This window comes from Nannobrachium achirus (assembly GCF_963921795.1).
Source record: "Nannobrachium achirus genome assembly, chromosome: 11".
Lineage (NCBI taxonomy): Eukaryota > Metazoa > Chordata > Actinopteri > Myctophiformes > Myctophidae > Nannobrachium > Nannobrachium achirus.
Window position 1 is genome coordinate 47,964,999 of NC_137820.1, and position 16,882 is coordinate 47,981,880.

Genomic DNA, 16,882 nt, shown 5'->3' on the forward strand with positions numbered 1-16,882 from the left:
CAGCCACCCCTCCTTTCCTCTCCTCCCTTCCCTCCATTGGTCTTACTTTCTTGCTCTCTGTTCCTTCATCCCTCTCTCTGTCCAGCCCTCCTTCATCCTTTACTTGTAACGTCTCCTCCCTTCCTGCTTCTCTCTCTCGACATCCATCATATTATCTGGGCCTTTTCTCCATCCTTCAGTGGCATGCTCCTTCTTGCCACTTTTGTTCATTTGCTTTCCTCATCTCCCTCCCTCTCAGTATGCCCCTCACTCCATCTTTCTCTCTGTTGCAGTCTGCCCTCTCCTGCTGTCAAAACAAGCTGGCCATCAATGTAAAAATGGCAAGTGTGTATGTGTGTGCATACTCCTTAAGAACAATGGAAGTGTGAGTTCAATGATTTGAAGAGTATACCTGGTTGCGTGCAGTCTCATGTTCTGCAAATAGCAGATCTACAAGCTCATAACGTATCTCACTGCAAAGTATAAATCACCCGGCATAAGAAAGAAATGACTGCTGAGCATGTTTGTTTGTATCAATACTATTGTATTCACGTGTTCATGAGTGTGAATATCACAGGAGGGATTCACAGTGATTGAAGTGCAGCAGCTAAACGATTATTAAATCAAATTAAATTATAATCTTAATAAATCAATGTTGTGTCAGATAATAACACACTGCATTATTTATTGATTTAGTCAGTAGCTATAAAAACTTACATTCAAACTGGCCACATTTAAATGGCCACACGTGGGCTGTTGTGGACAGGAAGTCTCAGCTGGCGATGAGGAAGTGGGCAACAGCAGAGGAAATAGAGGGGGAGAGGGGTCTCTAATATCACAGAGCCCAAAACGTAATATACTAGCCCTTACCCATTCACAGATATGAGCTCCGAAATGATGTGCAGTGTGTGGGTTATGGGATGTGCACTGTGCACACAGTATATGAGGGATGGAAAGTAACTTTAACTGGTGCTTGCATGATATGTAGGATCATCAATGTAAGAAACACACACACACACACACACACACACACACACACACACACACACACAGCTGGTTAAACATGTTGCCTCATGCTAGATGCAGAATAGATATGCCTCATGCTAGATGCAGAATAGATAGTAGATACACCATAAAAATGCTAATATACAGCATATGATTTGTGAAAGTGACAAACGGGCTTCACAGTTATGTTAGGTGTGTTCATATGCTAATGGTGATGGGATTTCAGATCAATTGCTCCAGCCACTGAGGAGAAACGCTGTGACAGACACTCACTCACTCAGACAGACATTCGGAAAATTATATGTTTGATTGGTAGTCTAAAGCAATAACATCCCCTATTATATGCCATTCCTACATATTGAAACAGCAGTGGTAATGGCAAAAATACTATCAGTATAGAGGCAGTAAACTCTAACTGCACTGTTTACTGTACATATAATGTATATTTCAGTGTAGGCTACGCTCCCCAAAGCCACAAGTCCCATTAACTGTCCAACAGAACAAGTCATTTCTCTTCCCACATTCCAACAATGGTGTGACGTCTGCGACCACAAGCAGCTAAATCAATTTAACCTCTACCAATCTGTTTGACTCTAAGCCACAGTCGTATAGCCAACAGCTTGGAGCTTTAGACACCACAATGCCAAGCAGCGATGCTGCTGGAAAGAATTAAGCAAAAGGAAGCTTTGAAATCAGAGGGTTTGTGGAGAAACTTTGTGACATGCTGTGAAACGCTACAGGGTGAATACGTTTCCTCTGCCAAGGATTCCTTTTTTTAAAATCATTGCGTAATATCGTCACATTGTAAAATGGGAGCGATTTGTCTCTATCTATTTTACAGAAGGCACTGGGATGTTTTGAACAAAAACATATATAGTACTCTCCCCTAAGAAAAAAAAAATGAATTGAAGATGATAAAATCTTACCTTTGTTTTAGCCAATGCATATCTTCTCTGACTTTTCTCTTCGGATTTCACTTCAACACTGGCCCTCATCTGCAGATCTTGTTTTATAACCAATACACCTTTCAATCACATTTTATACTTATCATAAATCCATCAACCAACAGTGGAAGTTTAAACAACAGGCCTTCTATAAAGTACAGTCTAAATGTGTTTTATTGAAAAGACAAACAATTACATTTTTTTCCCACATTAGAAAAAAAGGAACAAGTACAACAGAGCTTAACAATGGTAAAATACAAATATGAAAAAGGAAGAAAAAAAAGGGAAATCGTTTCAGGAAATAATGAAAGACAAATCCCCATGAACTTACATTAACCCATCGGATATGAGTGATACAGCTAAAACATGGTAGTGAAAATATTTTTATATAAATGAATGGTAACGAACATGTTCATACAAATCCCAGAAAAACAGGCACAGAAACAGAAAATTGTTACCCGAAGCTGATTTTTTTCCTTCTTTTTTTTAATAAAATCAATAATCTACTACAGCAATATTCAGGTTAACAGATGGTGGGACAAAAACACAAAGTAATATAAAAAATAAATACAAAAAATTACAAATAATACTTTTACAGTGGCCTTCTTCTAGTGTTATTAACCTGTTTAATGATCTACATAAATAATATGTTTGGAGGAATAAGTCTGTGTAATTATGTCCACTTGCAGGTAAAACATAATTACCCTAACTCAGAAGAATATAGCATTATAATGTACTTACTAAGGTGTTAGACAATTTGCATGTTTGGAATAATTGTTATGCGTACATTGGGTTATTCACCTCTGAATGAACATCGCAGTAGAAATTAAGTAAATACACTAGAACAAGGCCACTATAAAGTGTCACCAAAATCTATCTTCATGTGACATTCTGACAGACAGGAGTAATCGTGTGATAGAAGCATCAGTTTGGAGACACGGTTTTGACTCGTGGTCCCTTTGAACGTCAGTCCAACCGTCCAATTATCTGAACGAGACACAACAGAAGACATCATGCTTTTTAATGCTTCATCATTGCAACGAAAACTTCCTAAACAACCTGTTGTAGTGGTTATGGTGACATAACACATCCATTCTTCCATTACCACAGCAACGGAAGAATGGAGGTAAAGTAACTAAATACATTTACTTAAGTACTGTACTTAAGTAAATTTTTGAGGTATTTGTACTTTACTTGAGAATTTCCAATTTCCAATACTTTTACTTCTACTCCACTACATCTCGAATCAAAACATTGTACTTTTACTCCACTACATTTATCTGAAATGCATTGGCGGATTCCATTCTAGGTATTTTGGTGTGAGGGCACCCTACAGAGTATTTCTATATTGCAGTATTGATACTTTTACTTAAGGAATATGAGTACTTTTTCCACCACTGGAGATGACATAGTGAGGCCAGGCACGATAATCTTAATTAAGTTCTGTAGTGTGTGATGATGCATCATTATAGCGGAATATTCTAAGATTATCTTGGTGATGCAACCTGATTTCAATTTCGGTTAGGTTTTTAAAACTCCTGTAGTGTAGTGGTTCTGAACCTTTTCAGGCCAAGACCCCCAAAATAATCATATTTTAACTGGGGACCCCCCACCCACCCTATGAGCACTAAGTGTTGAGGCATTACATTTTGTAGGCATATAACACAGCTCTATTGTGAAAATAGCAGATCTACATGCTCACAACACCTCGCATTGATTGTATATCAAATGCACCATTTACCATTTATTATATTATAAAACATACATTAATCTACTTTAGCCTATTTTAGCCCTATTTTATAACTAGGCTATTTGAAAATAGCCGATCTACAAGCTCACAACGCGTCGCAGATATTTTCAAACATTTTGTACTTTTATTTTGGTACTTTAAGTATATTTTGATGCCAATACTTTTTGAATTCCAGACTTTAACTTGTAACAGAGTATTGCTACACTGCAGAATTGATGCTGTTACTCAAGTAAAAACATTTAGTACTTTTTCCACCTTTTTGTTGACTTTTTACCTGTCCAGGCGATTGACAACATCTCTCACGGTGTTGATGAGGTTATCATGTTCCTGTGGGCTACTGACGATGATGGTGTGAAGCTTCTTCATGTACGAGTCGATGGTCTCCAATGAGGGTGTCTCCCCGCTGCCTGCAAGGACACAGCCAGCACAGAATAACACATTACATTCCACTAGGGATGGGACCATATGAATATTTCATATCACCATTATTGTGACCAAAGAAATCGCGATTTACGATATTATCGCGATAATCACAATATCCTTGAGCTTGTAGATCGGCTATTTTTTGGCAAAGAGATTCAGTAGAGAGTGGAAAAAAGACTATCAATGTACCAATAGAGGGTTTAAATGGTACTGGATATGCAGCTCAGCAAATAAAAGGTGAATTGATCCCAGTGCATGACGATTTCACGTGTTTTTTATCACGATAACATTGCTTATCTTCCCATCCCTACATTCCACAAACATATAATGATGCTCAAGGTGCTTTACCATATTTAGAAAAGTACAGTACCGTATTTTTCCAAATAGTAGCACGAGCGAAACTTATTTACGTCCATTTGAATGGCGGGCGCTGCACAATACGGTGTCAGACCCCCGGCAGGTATTTGGTGCCCGGCAGCTATTTGCCCCTGGGCTATTATTTGGAAATATATGGTATATTACACAAGAAAACATAAAAATGTACAAAAGCTTGATAAACAGATCTCTTGTACTGCTTGTGAAATCATTAATCTAAAAAACGGACTGAAAACTGATCATTTTATTAATCAAATAATCTGTTTAGTTTATGCATCATATACATATATTAAACATGTACTATTTACAACTTAAAAAAAGGCTTCAACTTCACATGCTATAATGAGCATTTAAAGCGGCACTATGTAACTTTTTCTTAACACATAGGGTGCCCAGGATTATTCAACATTTAATCGGCATTCGGCAGGTGCCCATGGCAACCCGCCATTTTAGCTTCTTTTGAAGGCCTGGCAAAAAAGTCTGAGTATGTCTTGTTTATTTTCACAACAGTATTTTCTTTCAGTCAGGACAGTTTTCTAACAATTGTGGGCATCAGTGCTTTTGTAAAAGCTGGTAGAGAAGGCCGTGTTTTAAACATGAAGGTGATTTAAAAGTTAGATTAGGAGAAAAATGCACATTTGTGCAGCAGTGTTACACTGATGTGAATATGTTAACGCTTTCAATGCCACCTTTTCACCACTAGAGGGCGCCCAGTGGCCATAGAAAACACCCATCCACAAGCGCTGTAACAGCACAAGCCCTGCGCAGCCATTACAAGCCTGAACACTTTCCTTTGTGTCATCAACAGGGACAGGATGAAGTTAGCTTGTAGTTAGCAATTGGCTACCAAGCATTTTAGAAGCCCTATTTTCGGCGATTTAGCCATGATTAAACCTTGCACACCTCATGGATATGCATGGAACAGAGAAAATGAGCTCTAAAGATCCTGGATTGCATTGGAGTGGATGATAAATATCGGCGGCGCGACGCTCTCGCGGGCCGTGTAAACAGATGACGGCCGGCGGCCCGGCTCGAAAAAAAAAAAAAAAAGCCGAACTAGTTCGGGATAGGCACCCAGGATGGTCCAAATCATCCCAAACTAGTTCGGGATAGGCACTAAAGCAGTTAAGTTAATATAATAACCTAAAACAATTGGGGTGGTTGTACTGTCTCCCTGCTCAACTATTGAGACATTTAGATCACGTCAAAGGTCATGTATCACCTAGACAGTAGTAGACACTGGATCTGAAGTTTGACCTGATGGTCAAGATTAAATTCATCCCCTGAGCAAGCAAGCACTGGTGAAAATGTTAGCACTTGCTCAGGAAACCGGGTTCACATCTGAGGTAGAAGACTAAAGTTATTAGTCTTCTAGTGTTATTGATATTAATCAAATAATCTGAAAACCCATCGATTATGAGAATACAGCCTTATAGGGAGGTAAAGCAGAGGTGGCTTTTAGTGACACCCTTCCTCTCCACCTTCCCATTGTGTTAACCTATTTAGGACTGAAAAATATCTAAAAATGTATTTTTTCTGAAAAAGGTATGTTTCTATGATCAGTTGTGCTCAAACTTCTGCCCCTATAATATGTATTTGATCACCAATCTCAAAATATTTTGTTCCAGGGACCCCCCCAGAAGCGCTGTGAGCTTGTATATCTGCTATTTTTTAATAGTTAAAACATAATGGTTGAAGTTGTTAAAATCTAAAGTGACAAAGATTAATTGTTAATTGTGTGACTGAGTGTGTGCGTCCTCACCAGGTAGTTGGACAGAGGAGAAGCTGGAGGTCAGGGCTTGTCGGAGGGTCTCCAGGTGCTGCTGCAGGAGGCCGTTCCTGCCTCTCTCCTGCAGGACGTCTCCCTCCAGGCGCTCCACCGCTCCCCTCATGCTCTCCACGTGCTTCTGCAGCGCCGCGTTCCTCTCCTCGTACTCCATGTTGGTCTTACGCAGCTGACGCATCTCTGCCTCGCGCGCTGCACATGGGGCCACAAGAAGACACGCAACACACGCATTGAAATGTGCACATAACACCACACGGGAACTTCCAGACATGCATGTGCATAAGTCATGACAAATGCATATAATACACACACACACGCACGCACACTCTACTATTTCTATAATATATTCACATAGCAAAAGTCATTCTTAAACATAATAATTTATATTTAAAACTCCATCATACTTGGCTGCCAACTTATTCATCCTGCATTAATGTATCTGTATGTATTTGGTTGCTAGATGGCTGAGTCATATTTTAGCACTCTGTACCTTTGCTGTGGTTGAGAAACTCCTCAGTGAAGATAGGAATGTCAAATACTGATCTGTCTTTACCCTCCGTGTCCTTCTGATAACAGAAAGAGAGACCATTAGTTTATTCCTTATGTTTTTAGATTCATGCAACAAAAAAAAGAAAGGTCTGTGGTGAACTTAAAGAGCTCATTTTCAACATTGAACTGTGTCATTAATATACCTTATTTGTGTGGAAATAAGAAAACAACTTCTGTGTTCAACTCTTTGGCTTGCAGAGTACACTGTCATGATGTCACTGATCACATGACTCTAAGAGGTATATTAATGACATAGTTCAATGTTGAAAATGAGTGGTATTCCCCTTAAAGGAGTAGTTCACCCCCAAAATGACTTTTTTTCTATTGATTAGTCATGCCATGGAGAGTAGAGTTCAATAATATTTTTTGGTTTTTGTCACATTCCTAAGACAAAAATTTGATTCGAGTAAATTTACTCCCATTGATTCCGGATGGTGACCCGTTTCGAAACGGGTCACCATCCGGAACGAATGGGGGTAAATTTATTGTTATCACATTTTTGTCTTAGGAATGCGACAAAAAACAAAAAATATTATTGAACTCTACTCTCCATGGCATGACTAATCAATAGAAAAAAAGTCATTTTGGGGGTGAACTACTCCTTTAAACAGAGATTCATATTAGTATCTTACACATGAAAAATGAGGCAAAGCCATCATGTCATCTGAATAAGGAAGGCGCTGGAGCAAATCGGATGATTTGAGCTTTTTTACTTTAATAGCAGGATGCAAAGCACAGAAAAGAAAACTAATCTTGAAATAGTGTTATCTTTTTTGATCGATGTTGACTGAGTGATTGAAATATTTATTGATAAAAGGATATACATTGCATAAAAAGCATATACATAAATAAAATTGAAAGGGATAAAACACAACCTGTGGTTAAAGTTATTTTGAAAGCGTGTTTTTTGAGGAGATTATCTTCCATCACATCATAAGCCTTTGCTTACTACAGAGCTTCTATTTTTATTCCTTCATCCAAAATCCAATACAAAACAAAACCATTTTAAATATGAGATGGAAGTAAACTCCAGGTTGGCCTAAAATGTCATGCTTGCAAAACTCTATACCTTCATATTGTGCATCTCTGTTCTGCTACTGACTGCTGAACAACTGAACTTCCTCTCGGGAGATAATCATGTTTGATCTGATCTTTATCTGATCTCATCTCTACTGCAATCTTCTGCCAGTGCAATCTAAAGCTGGGGACAAAACGCTCATGTGCTGTCAGGATTTCTCAACCTCTGTAATAGTCACCTTTAGAGTCCTGCTGAAACACTGTCAGAGATTTACAGCAGGAACTGCTTAATTACACTACTTAACTTAATAGAACCCCATTACACACTCAGCACAGGCCAGAGGGCGTTGCATCAGAAACACAAACACAGGGCAGAAAGCCGATTTAGTCAGCTTTAGAGATGCAACAATGACTCGTTAATGTGAAACGCCAGGGGAGAGGAGAGGAGAGAGACGCTGAGAAAGAGAGATTTTGGGCATCTGGTGATTGCCAAAACACTGCCAGAACATTTAAAAAATATGACCACTTTTATCTACTTGACCACTTGACCTGAGAACCGCTATTCTGAATTGGAAGAAAAAAGACAGTCTGCAAGAGTTTGTATTTTCAGTGAAGATATTTGGACCGTGAATTGAACTGTGGACTCCGGTCTGTGGACTCCGGTCAATGACGGCCTACAAAATGTAGCTATGCTGAACAGGTACAGTGTCCATTATCTAGCCAGCATCACGACCACGCATTCCAACGTCTCATAACCACCCTACACAGTCCATTGTCTCAGCTCTATGACACTGTGTTGATAGTCAGAAGCAAGCGCTCACATTTCTTATATTATCCTCAAGTCTAATGGTACAGTTTGTTGGATACTTTAGTAGTTTGGTTTACATTACAATACCGTTACTCTGAACAACAGTTACCCATCACGCTCCAATTTTAATTCATTTGTTTGGACATACTGTAAATGTTTATGTATTGTCCATAAATTACAGAACTTTTCTCAGCCTCTTTAGAAGAGCTATATTTTGGTCCACTGGTCCGTTACACTGCTGGCCGCTAAATGGCAATATGCTATGAAAATGTCATAATATAATGTTTCTGTTGATATTGTACATCCCTAGTTCAGAGTCAAAGCCTCACACAGTCCACTGGGATTGTACAGAGCAAAACTACTAAATAGTGCAACATTTGCAAAGATGAAGATCTTACAAGTGTGCAAAGTGGTAATAAAAGGGGGGGGGGGGGTATTCTGATTGGTTAACTCACCTCGTGCAGCCCTTCATTGGCTACCTGATGCCCACCATCTGGAGAGGAAGGAAGGAAGGAATAAAGACACAGAAGAAAGGAGAGGATTCAGGTCTCCTCAACATCCCTAAGTAATGACAGAGGAATCTTTTCTCTTTTCATTCACACACACACACATGCGCGAGCGTGTGCACAGTCACACACACAAAGATAACATCAGTCTGTGTTTCATTCAAGAGGAGGCCTTTATCACATCTGTGTTTCAGATTTATATCAAGCTATTAAAAATGTATCAAACTAAAAGCAGGTGTGTTACATAGCATAGTCTGATGAGCTGTCTGGGACTTGGATCACTGTTCACGTTTAAAAATAAACTACAGCTCTCATAGAGCTGCAGTATATACATGTTGTGAGCACAGAATGGCGTCCATCCAGCACGAAGGCACCTTTTGGTAAGTTAAATTAAAGAGATGTTGGAATGAGATAAAAGACACATTTTTATCACCAACAACACGAGACTCAATGCAAGTGTTAGCGTGTCCCAGTGGATTTCAATCTAGATATTCAGTGCATAATAAAACTGATCCTTTAAGACCTCAGAGACTGAAATGAAGACTTAAATAAAAGGTATTTATGACCTTTCAAGGCCTGGAAATTTGTCAACATAATCGAAGTAATATAAAGTGAGGCTGAACTTCTGCAGAGACTTGGATTGTAAATTACCCTTTGAAACTGAGGGAAGGCCTGTACGTCTCGGCTATTGGTTATAAAATTAAGTGGCACATTAAATTATATTTATTGTTAATAGATAAGCAGCCAGCATTATAATTGAAGGGGCAAACAATTTATCTGAAGGGGGCATTACTGGCTTTTGCTTTCCAGGCCCCCGGGCCTGCCGAGGTTCAACATCACTTTATATACTTTTTCATGCCGTCTATCAATAGCAGCGACGATTGATACCCAATGACTGAACAGGAGATGGAATTTAAGTGTCAGCGAAGTTCAAAGGTATTCTTCTTGACACACTCACCTCCTCTGTGTCTTTTTGCTTTCTGTTTCTCCTGAACCTTCCTGGTGAAATGCTTGTAGGCTTCAGTCTTCTGGTATTTCTCCAACTCTCTCATGTAGCGTTCCTTGTCTCTTTCGGCCTCGTCCAGGTAATGCTGCACAGAGAGGAGAAACAAAAGAGTCGCCATGAGGGAGGAGAGGAGAAAAGGTGGGAACAGGAGGTGAGGAGAGAAGTGGAAAAGGACAGAAAAGGAGGTATGGCGAGAGGAAAGGAGAGGAGGGAGAGTAGGTAAAGAAAGAAGAACAGGTAGGGAGAGGAGAAGACAGGAGTGGAGTACTGGAGGGGAGAGTAGCCTAGCGTAGAGCTGTGGTTCTCAAAGTGGATTTCATGGACTCTCTAGGTTCCTTTATGGGGGTCTAAATTGACCCTAACAAGTCTGTAACTTTGACAGTGTACAAATGGAACCAAATGGACCCGTTAGGGTCCATTTGGTTCCATTTGTACAATGTCAAAGTTAAGGGGAGACCTTCAAATTTTAAAGTTTGAGAACCACTGGCATAGAGGAGATTTCACTCAACTTCTACAATCAACCCCACCAACTGGCATAGAGGAGATTTCACTCAACTTCTACAATCAACCCCACCAACTACACTCACACACACCCTACCTGTTTCTCATCAGCACCCAACTTGCTCCACTCGTTCCCCAGCATCCTGGTGATTTCTGGGAAGGGAACGTCGGGTCGTTCAGCTCTCAGCTGTTCTCTCCTGTCGTTCATGAAACGAACGTAGCCAGTCAGCGGAGCTTTGGGGGCATTGCTGTCCTTCACCGGCTTCTTCCTCTTCCTGCCTTTGGACCAGCCACCTCCCCGACGGGGCTTCTGGAGGGAAGGGGAACAGATTTGGGAGAGTCAGGGTCCAGGTAGTGATGGCCTTTGAATAGACAAGTGTTCTAACTTCTGGGACACGCCAGTAGTGATCGATAGGGTGGTGCATCCATCGACAACATACGGTAATCATTATGTCCCTGGTCCGATTGTGATTGGAGACCTGTGTTGTACGCCCTTTTTATTCTTATGTAAATTAAGCACAACATTTTAAGTTATCTATAAAAGTTAGAAAACCAAAATCTAATATTGCAATTTCTTTGTATTTTTCTGAATTAGCATTTGACAATCTATTTTATTTGTACATGTATACATTTTGTTGACTTGTTTTATGCAAGTATGATATTGCCTTTGGACCAGTTTCCAGTTATGACTGGGAATGTATTATGTGTTTACCTCCTCTCCATTACGCTGGCTGGTGTTGTCAGGGTTGGTCCCAGGAGACGCGGACTGCTCCTCCATAACTCCTCCTGGAGCGACACTGGTTTGAGATCATGAGACATAGGACACTGGTTTGAGATCATGAGACATAGGACACTGGTTTGAGATCATGAGACATAGGACACTGGTTTGAGATCACGAGACATAGGACACTGGTTTGAGATCATGAGACATAGGACACTGGTTTGAGACGTACACTGGTTTGAAATGAGACATAGAACACTTGTTTGAGAAAGGACACTGGTTTGAGATCATGAGACATAGGACACTGGTTTGAATGGATCGGAACACCGGACACAAGCTAGTAGACAACACAATTCTCAGCTATAATGTTTTGCTTTTTTTTTTTAATCTTCTTTACAGACACACTGATACTCTTTTAAACCACTTAAGTTTTGAGCTAAGTTTCTCTTTATTTCCAAACAAGAAATGAACATGAAGATTCTGTAAACCGTTAGACATAGATTGACAGACTAGATTAGAAATAGATTAATAGACAGACAGACAGACAGACAGACAGACAGACAGACAGACAGAATGGTAAAACAGACGGACAGATAGATGATAGATGACAGTATGTAGGCCAGCCTATTCTTAGACCAGCAGCAGAGTTGCTGTTGAGGGTTTATTGCTTTGATGTTTGGTTCAGAGGAAATGACAGCAGAGTCAACACATAATCTGCTGAAACACAACATCACACTGTGACTTCCTTTCTCCCTATTAGCAGCTTGTCTGGCATGTATTGGAAAAATACATACCTAGTGTTATCCTACTGACTTTATGGCATGTACTGGAAAAATATACTGTACATACTGTACCTAGTGTTATCCTCCTGCCTTTTTGGCAGAACACACATTCAAGGATTCAAAAAATATCTAAGAGCTTTAACTAGAATAGATGATTATAATTTAAACCAGGGGCAGGCCAAGGACCCCTTAGTTGAGAGATATGAAGCAGGGACCCCCACAACCTGTTCATAGATTCCATATAGTTTCATTGTTTGACAGCACAATCATCCGTGTATTTTGGATTCATGTCAATTTGTGTTTTCAGATATCTAACCACTTGAACTGTCAATACATAATAAACTTAACCTTTCACTTTGTACTTAGTCTGCTCTTTTTCCCCTCTACACCAAACCTCTTTGCCGAAAATAGCTGATCTACAAGCTCACAACGCTCTCAGCGTGAGGTGTTAAGGGTTCAAGTGGTTAATATAAAAAAGGAGGGAAAAAAAGTTTATATCACTCAAAGATTTGGAGGACCCCCTGTAGTAACTCTGGGGACCCCTGATTTAAATCATTTAAAAAGGCAAAGGTTCATCCATCCATCCATCTTTTACTGCTTATCCGATAGCGGGTCATGGAGGCAACAGTTTTCAGACTTCCCTTTCCCTGGCCACATGGTGACATCTAACTGTGGGGTTCTGAGGGGTTCCAACTTCCAGGGTCATCAACAAGCTTAGGGATATACTGTAATCCCTACATCTGGTCCATGGTCTTCCCCGTGGTGTCTGTCCAGCTGGATGTGAATGGAAAACCTCCCCAGAGGATCCCAGGAGGTATCGTAGTAGATGCCCAAAGTAAGAACCTCAACTGGCTCCTTTCTCACGTAAAGAAGCAGCGACTCTATTCTCAGTCTCTCCCTGATGACTAAGCCTCTTACACTATGCCTAAGGGAGATGCCAGCCATTCTCACTCCCTACCCGGAGTGGGCAATCCACTGGCTTCCTGCAGAAAACCGTGGCCTCAGATTTAGAGATGCTGATGTGATCCTCATTCCCAGCCACTTCACACTCGACTGAACGGCAATCCAGTGAGAGCTGGAGGTCACAGGATCCTACAGACTTGAAACCCTCCTTTCCAGCCCCTTACAGGAGAGGAGAGTCTGGAAAGGAGGGGGACTTCCCCAGGTAGACTGATTGATGCCTCTTTAAATTAGCACATGCTCCCTGTTCCCCAGACTTCCATACAATGCTATGGAGAAGATGTCTCCCTTTTGTCACACTTTCTCTTAACTCTCCTAATGACACAATTCAACAATCTACCTTCAAGTGGTTTTGTATATTTAAAATGGACAGCAAGTAGATGGAGATGAGAAGCTTTTTTCCTTACACCGTTCAAAAATACAATATTTCAGATATTTTGCTGTTGAAATGTTCAATATATCTATCATGGAAACTGGCCCTTGTGCTACCCTGCTCTACAAAGCAGAATGGCCTCTCCTCTTCTCTCCGGCCAGCTCTGGCCCTCAGCCCTCTCTTGGCCAGACAGCATTTCCTGTGATAGAATAGATCTTACTGCAGCCCAGTAAGTTATTGAGCCAGCTGAAGAAAAAAGGGTAGAGAGAGAGAGAGACCTCTCATTCTTTCTAACCTCCCTCACAAGTGCTTATCTCCAGGGAGTTCATGGCATGGCTTTCAGCAGCAGGAAGTACCACTGTGGCTCTGTGTGGAATTGCCCCTGTAATCACAGAGGAGGGAACAGAGTTTCAGTGAGAACTACACTCTCTTGTTCCCCGAGACAGATGGTCCTGGTGGTCTTTCGGGAAACAACACAACGCACATAGTATCAGATCAGGGGGAGGTTTTACGGCGCAGACCATGACCATGAGTGAGTTGTTTACGTCTAAACAGCCAAATCAGATGAAGATTAATTTTCACTTCTTGACAATATTTGAATGAACAATATGAAAAGTTAAATATCAAAATAATCAAATATATGCTTATTGTCTTATGCATCTCCAAATGGAGTAAAAAGTAGAGGAAGAGCCAAATCACTTTCTCTATTGATTTAGCTTTAGTCCAGTGATACATGATCAAGAAATAAGTTTAGGAGAAAGAAACACAAAAATACGGAGAGTGACACCACCACCTCATGCTATAATATGGACATCAGTCCATAAATACGATAAATGTGATAACACTGTGAAGTAATATCTCCAGCTCTAACGATGACAATAACTTTTAAAGTAATAGGAGCCTGAGGCAGAATGACCCTAAAACATTTATAGCACTGAAATAGGGGATATAGTTACAAATAAAATAGTCCCATAAACACTAAAAAAAAATTCTACAGCTTTCTCACAGATGGAAATAACACATTTAACACATATTGTTGGTGTCTGGCAGAAACCCCATATCTCCATATTTCAACTTTTTATGTTTCTTGGTAAATATCATCATACTACTAAATTATCATCCGATCACACCGAAGTAGCAAAATAGCCGTTCTACAAGCTCAACGCATGTTGACGCGTATATATATATATATATACAAACAATCGCCCCAACACCAGCGACCAGACCTGTCAACATTATCTAGTATAAAATGACTGATGGCCGGGAGATGAGCTCTGAAAACAGGAAGTGCATCAGTGTCTTTCTTGACCCCTTGACATCTATGTACCAACTGAACTGAGTGACCACATGGGAAGTAACGCTGCAGTGTCCTGGATTGCGGCTTCTATTCTCATTGAGTTTCCAGTCACTCAATACGGTGTGTGTGGACAAACCACAAAGGAATTACGCTGTCCCATCTTCCTGTTATGAGAATGCGTGTTTCACTGTTGTATCACGTCTGTTTTGTCACACAACCACGATGAAGCCAAAGGCAAATTTACACAATATGGTCAATAACAGTTACTATTCTACTCATGATTTATCTGTTCTATTTCAATCCCAATTACGATTTTTTTCAATCATCATGGCATGTCTAACCTAAAACGACACAAGTTCTCCACAGCCCCAACAATAATTACATTCAATTTTAATCTCCAGAATGGAGGGAGAGAGATATGTCAGGGTTTAAAATGCTATCGGCAAAGTCACCAGTTAAAAATAGCATCAATTTAGCATGAACCAGCATGAAAAAGAACTGATCACTGGCACTGCTGGACAGTTAATAAATGTGCTTATTAAGCAACATCTGTCACACTACACTAGACTAGAGCAGCCAAGCAAGCACCCTAGATTGGGTAATGGTGCCCTCTTCAGGAATAAAGCATGTATCAATGTCACAAAAGGTATGTTTGCTACAAAGTATGAGGTTTGAGGACATTTCTTTGACAACTGAACTGTTGCTATGGCTTCAGCTATTGATTATAACCTTAGCAATTGATTACTTTTGTGATTAATCAACAAGTGCATTATACAGTACACACACACACACACACACACACACACACAAAAACACACACACACACACACACACACACACACACACACACACACACACACACACACACACACACACTTCTTGATTAACAACCACTTAAGCGTTGTTTTATATTTTGTGGCACAATGTTGTCATAAAAAAAAAGGGAAAATAGCATATCTACAAACTCACAACGCGTCAAATCACGACACGTTGTGAGCTTGTGGATCATCTATTTTTACTATTTTTGATTCCCAAAGAAGGGAGTCAAGGGACCGATTAATATATATTTATGAATCAGTTATTTTATTACATTATCGATATGTTCTATAGCTATTAAATTGATTATTTCAATTAACGGTTACAAACCCCTAATGACAACCCAGCAAAATATCAACACAGACAATGCTATATGGGCAAGGTACTACACAGGCAGTAATGCAAAAGAAAACTTTACAAAGACAACACACAGCACAGTCCAGTTACAGTAGCATACATACAGCACAGCACAGCCCAAAGCACCATAATGATGTAATATAACAATGGAGGAGGAATAATTATAGGACCTGAATGCCTGCCAGGATGTAAATTAACTGGAGAGTAGAAATGCATCATGATAAATTAATGCAGATGATAGCATTTACTCTGTAAGTCAGAAGTATTGAAAGCACAAACAGGGCTGTGCAGTGCAGCACATAACAGCAGCTGATGACATGTACGAGTTAAGGCTATGGAGAGACTAAAATATGATCACGACGAGATTGACACTACAGACACCAACATTACAGTAACGTGTACAATGGATGAACACATTAACATGGATTGCAATGTTTCAACAATAATACATAATAATAATAATACATTGAAAGTTCAACTCTGCATTTTACTAATAGTGTAATGTACAGAATTGTACTTCTTGGCTTGGCCGTAGCTATACCGTTATAACTGCCATTAACGAAACCCTGGCTAATTAATGTTAATTGAACTTTCACTTCAGCCACAAATGGCGTTAATTAATGGCCCAACACATCAGCACCCACACATCCATAATAAACAATAAGGTGTTAGCATTTGAACTAGCATAGGTTTGCTAACAGCTGTACACATTTGCGACGCTGGCTGGCGAGCTATATTATTTTCTGCCACAGTAGCAATGGTAAAAGATGAACAATTAAACAATCTGGATAAAAAAAACAAATAGGCGTTTATTACCTTGGACGTTTTATTCAATATCGGAACGTGTATGACTGAAGGCTAGCCTTAGCACAATAATGTAACGAATGCTACCTGGACCTCTCGGATGGTCACAATACTGATCTCGCC

At 40.0% G+C, this 16,882-nt stretch overlaps 1 protein-coding gene across 1 annotated transcript; it reads right to left on the reverse strand.

Annotated features, from left to right (window-relative positions):
- Window positions 1-2,084: 2,084 nt before the first annotated feature.
- On the reverse strand, window positions 2,085-16,859 carry hmg20a (high mobility group 20A). The gene is made up of 9 exons (XM_080736087.1): window positions 16,772-16,859; window positions 11,362-11,446; window positions 10,747-10,959; window positions 10,101-10,233; window positions 9,092-9,129; window positions 6,753-6,828; window positions 6,239-6,454; window positions 3,953-4,085; window positions 2,085-2,915 (listed from the first exon to the last, which is right to left on the reverse strand). The coding sequence occupies exons 2-9, from the start codon at window positions 11,425-11,427 to the stop codon at window positions 2,912-2,914; spliced, it is 879 nt and encodes a 292-aa protein (XP_080592213.1). The 5' UTR covers window positions 11,428-11,446; window positions 16,772-16,859; the 3' UTR covers window positions 2,085-2,911.
- Window positions 16,860-16,882: the final 23 nt, after the last annotated feature.

What these genes read in the sequence shown, in the direction of transcription:
- hmg20a (XM_080736087.1), bottom strand. Translation starts at nt 11,427, where the DNA reads ATGGAGGAGCAGTCCGCGTCTCCTGGGACCAACCCTGACAACACCAGC. An exon ending in GTTTCTCAACCACAGCAAAG is followed by an intron (nt 6,455 to 6,752) that starts GTACAGAGTGCT and finishes CCCCATGTGCAG; the next exon opens with CGCGCGAGGCAGAGATGCGT. An exon ending in CTCCTCTGTCCAACTACCTG is followed by an intron (nt 4,086 to 6,238) that starts GTGAGGACGCAC and finishes GTGTCCTTGCAG; the next exon opens with GCAGCGGGGAGACACCCTCA.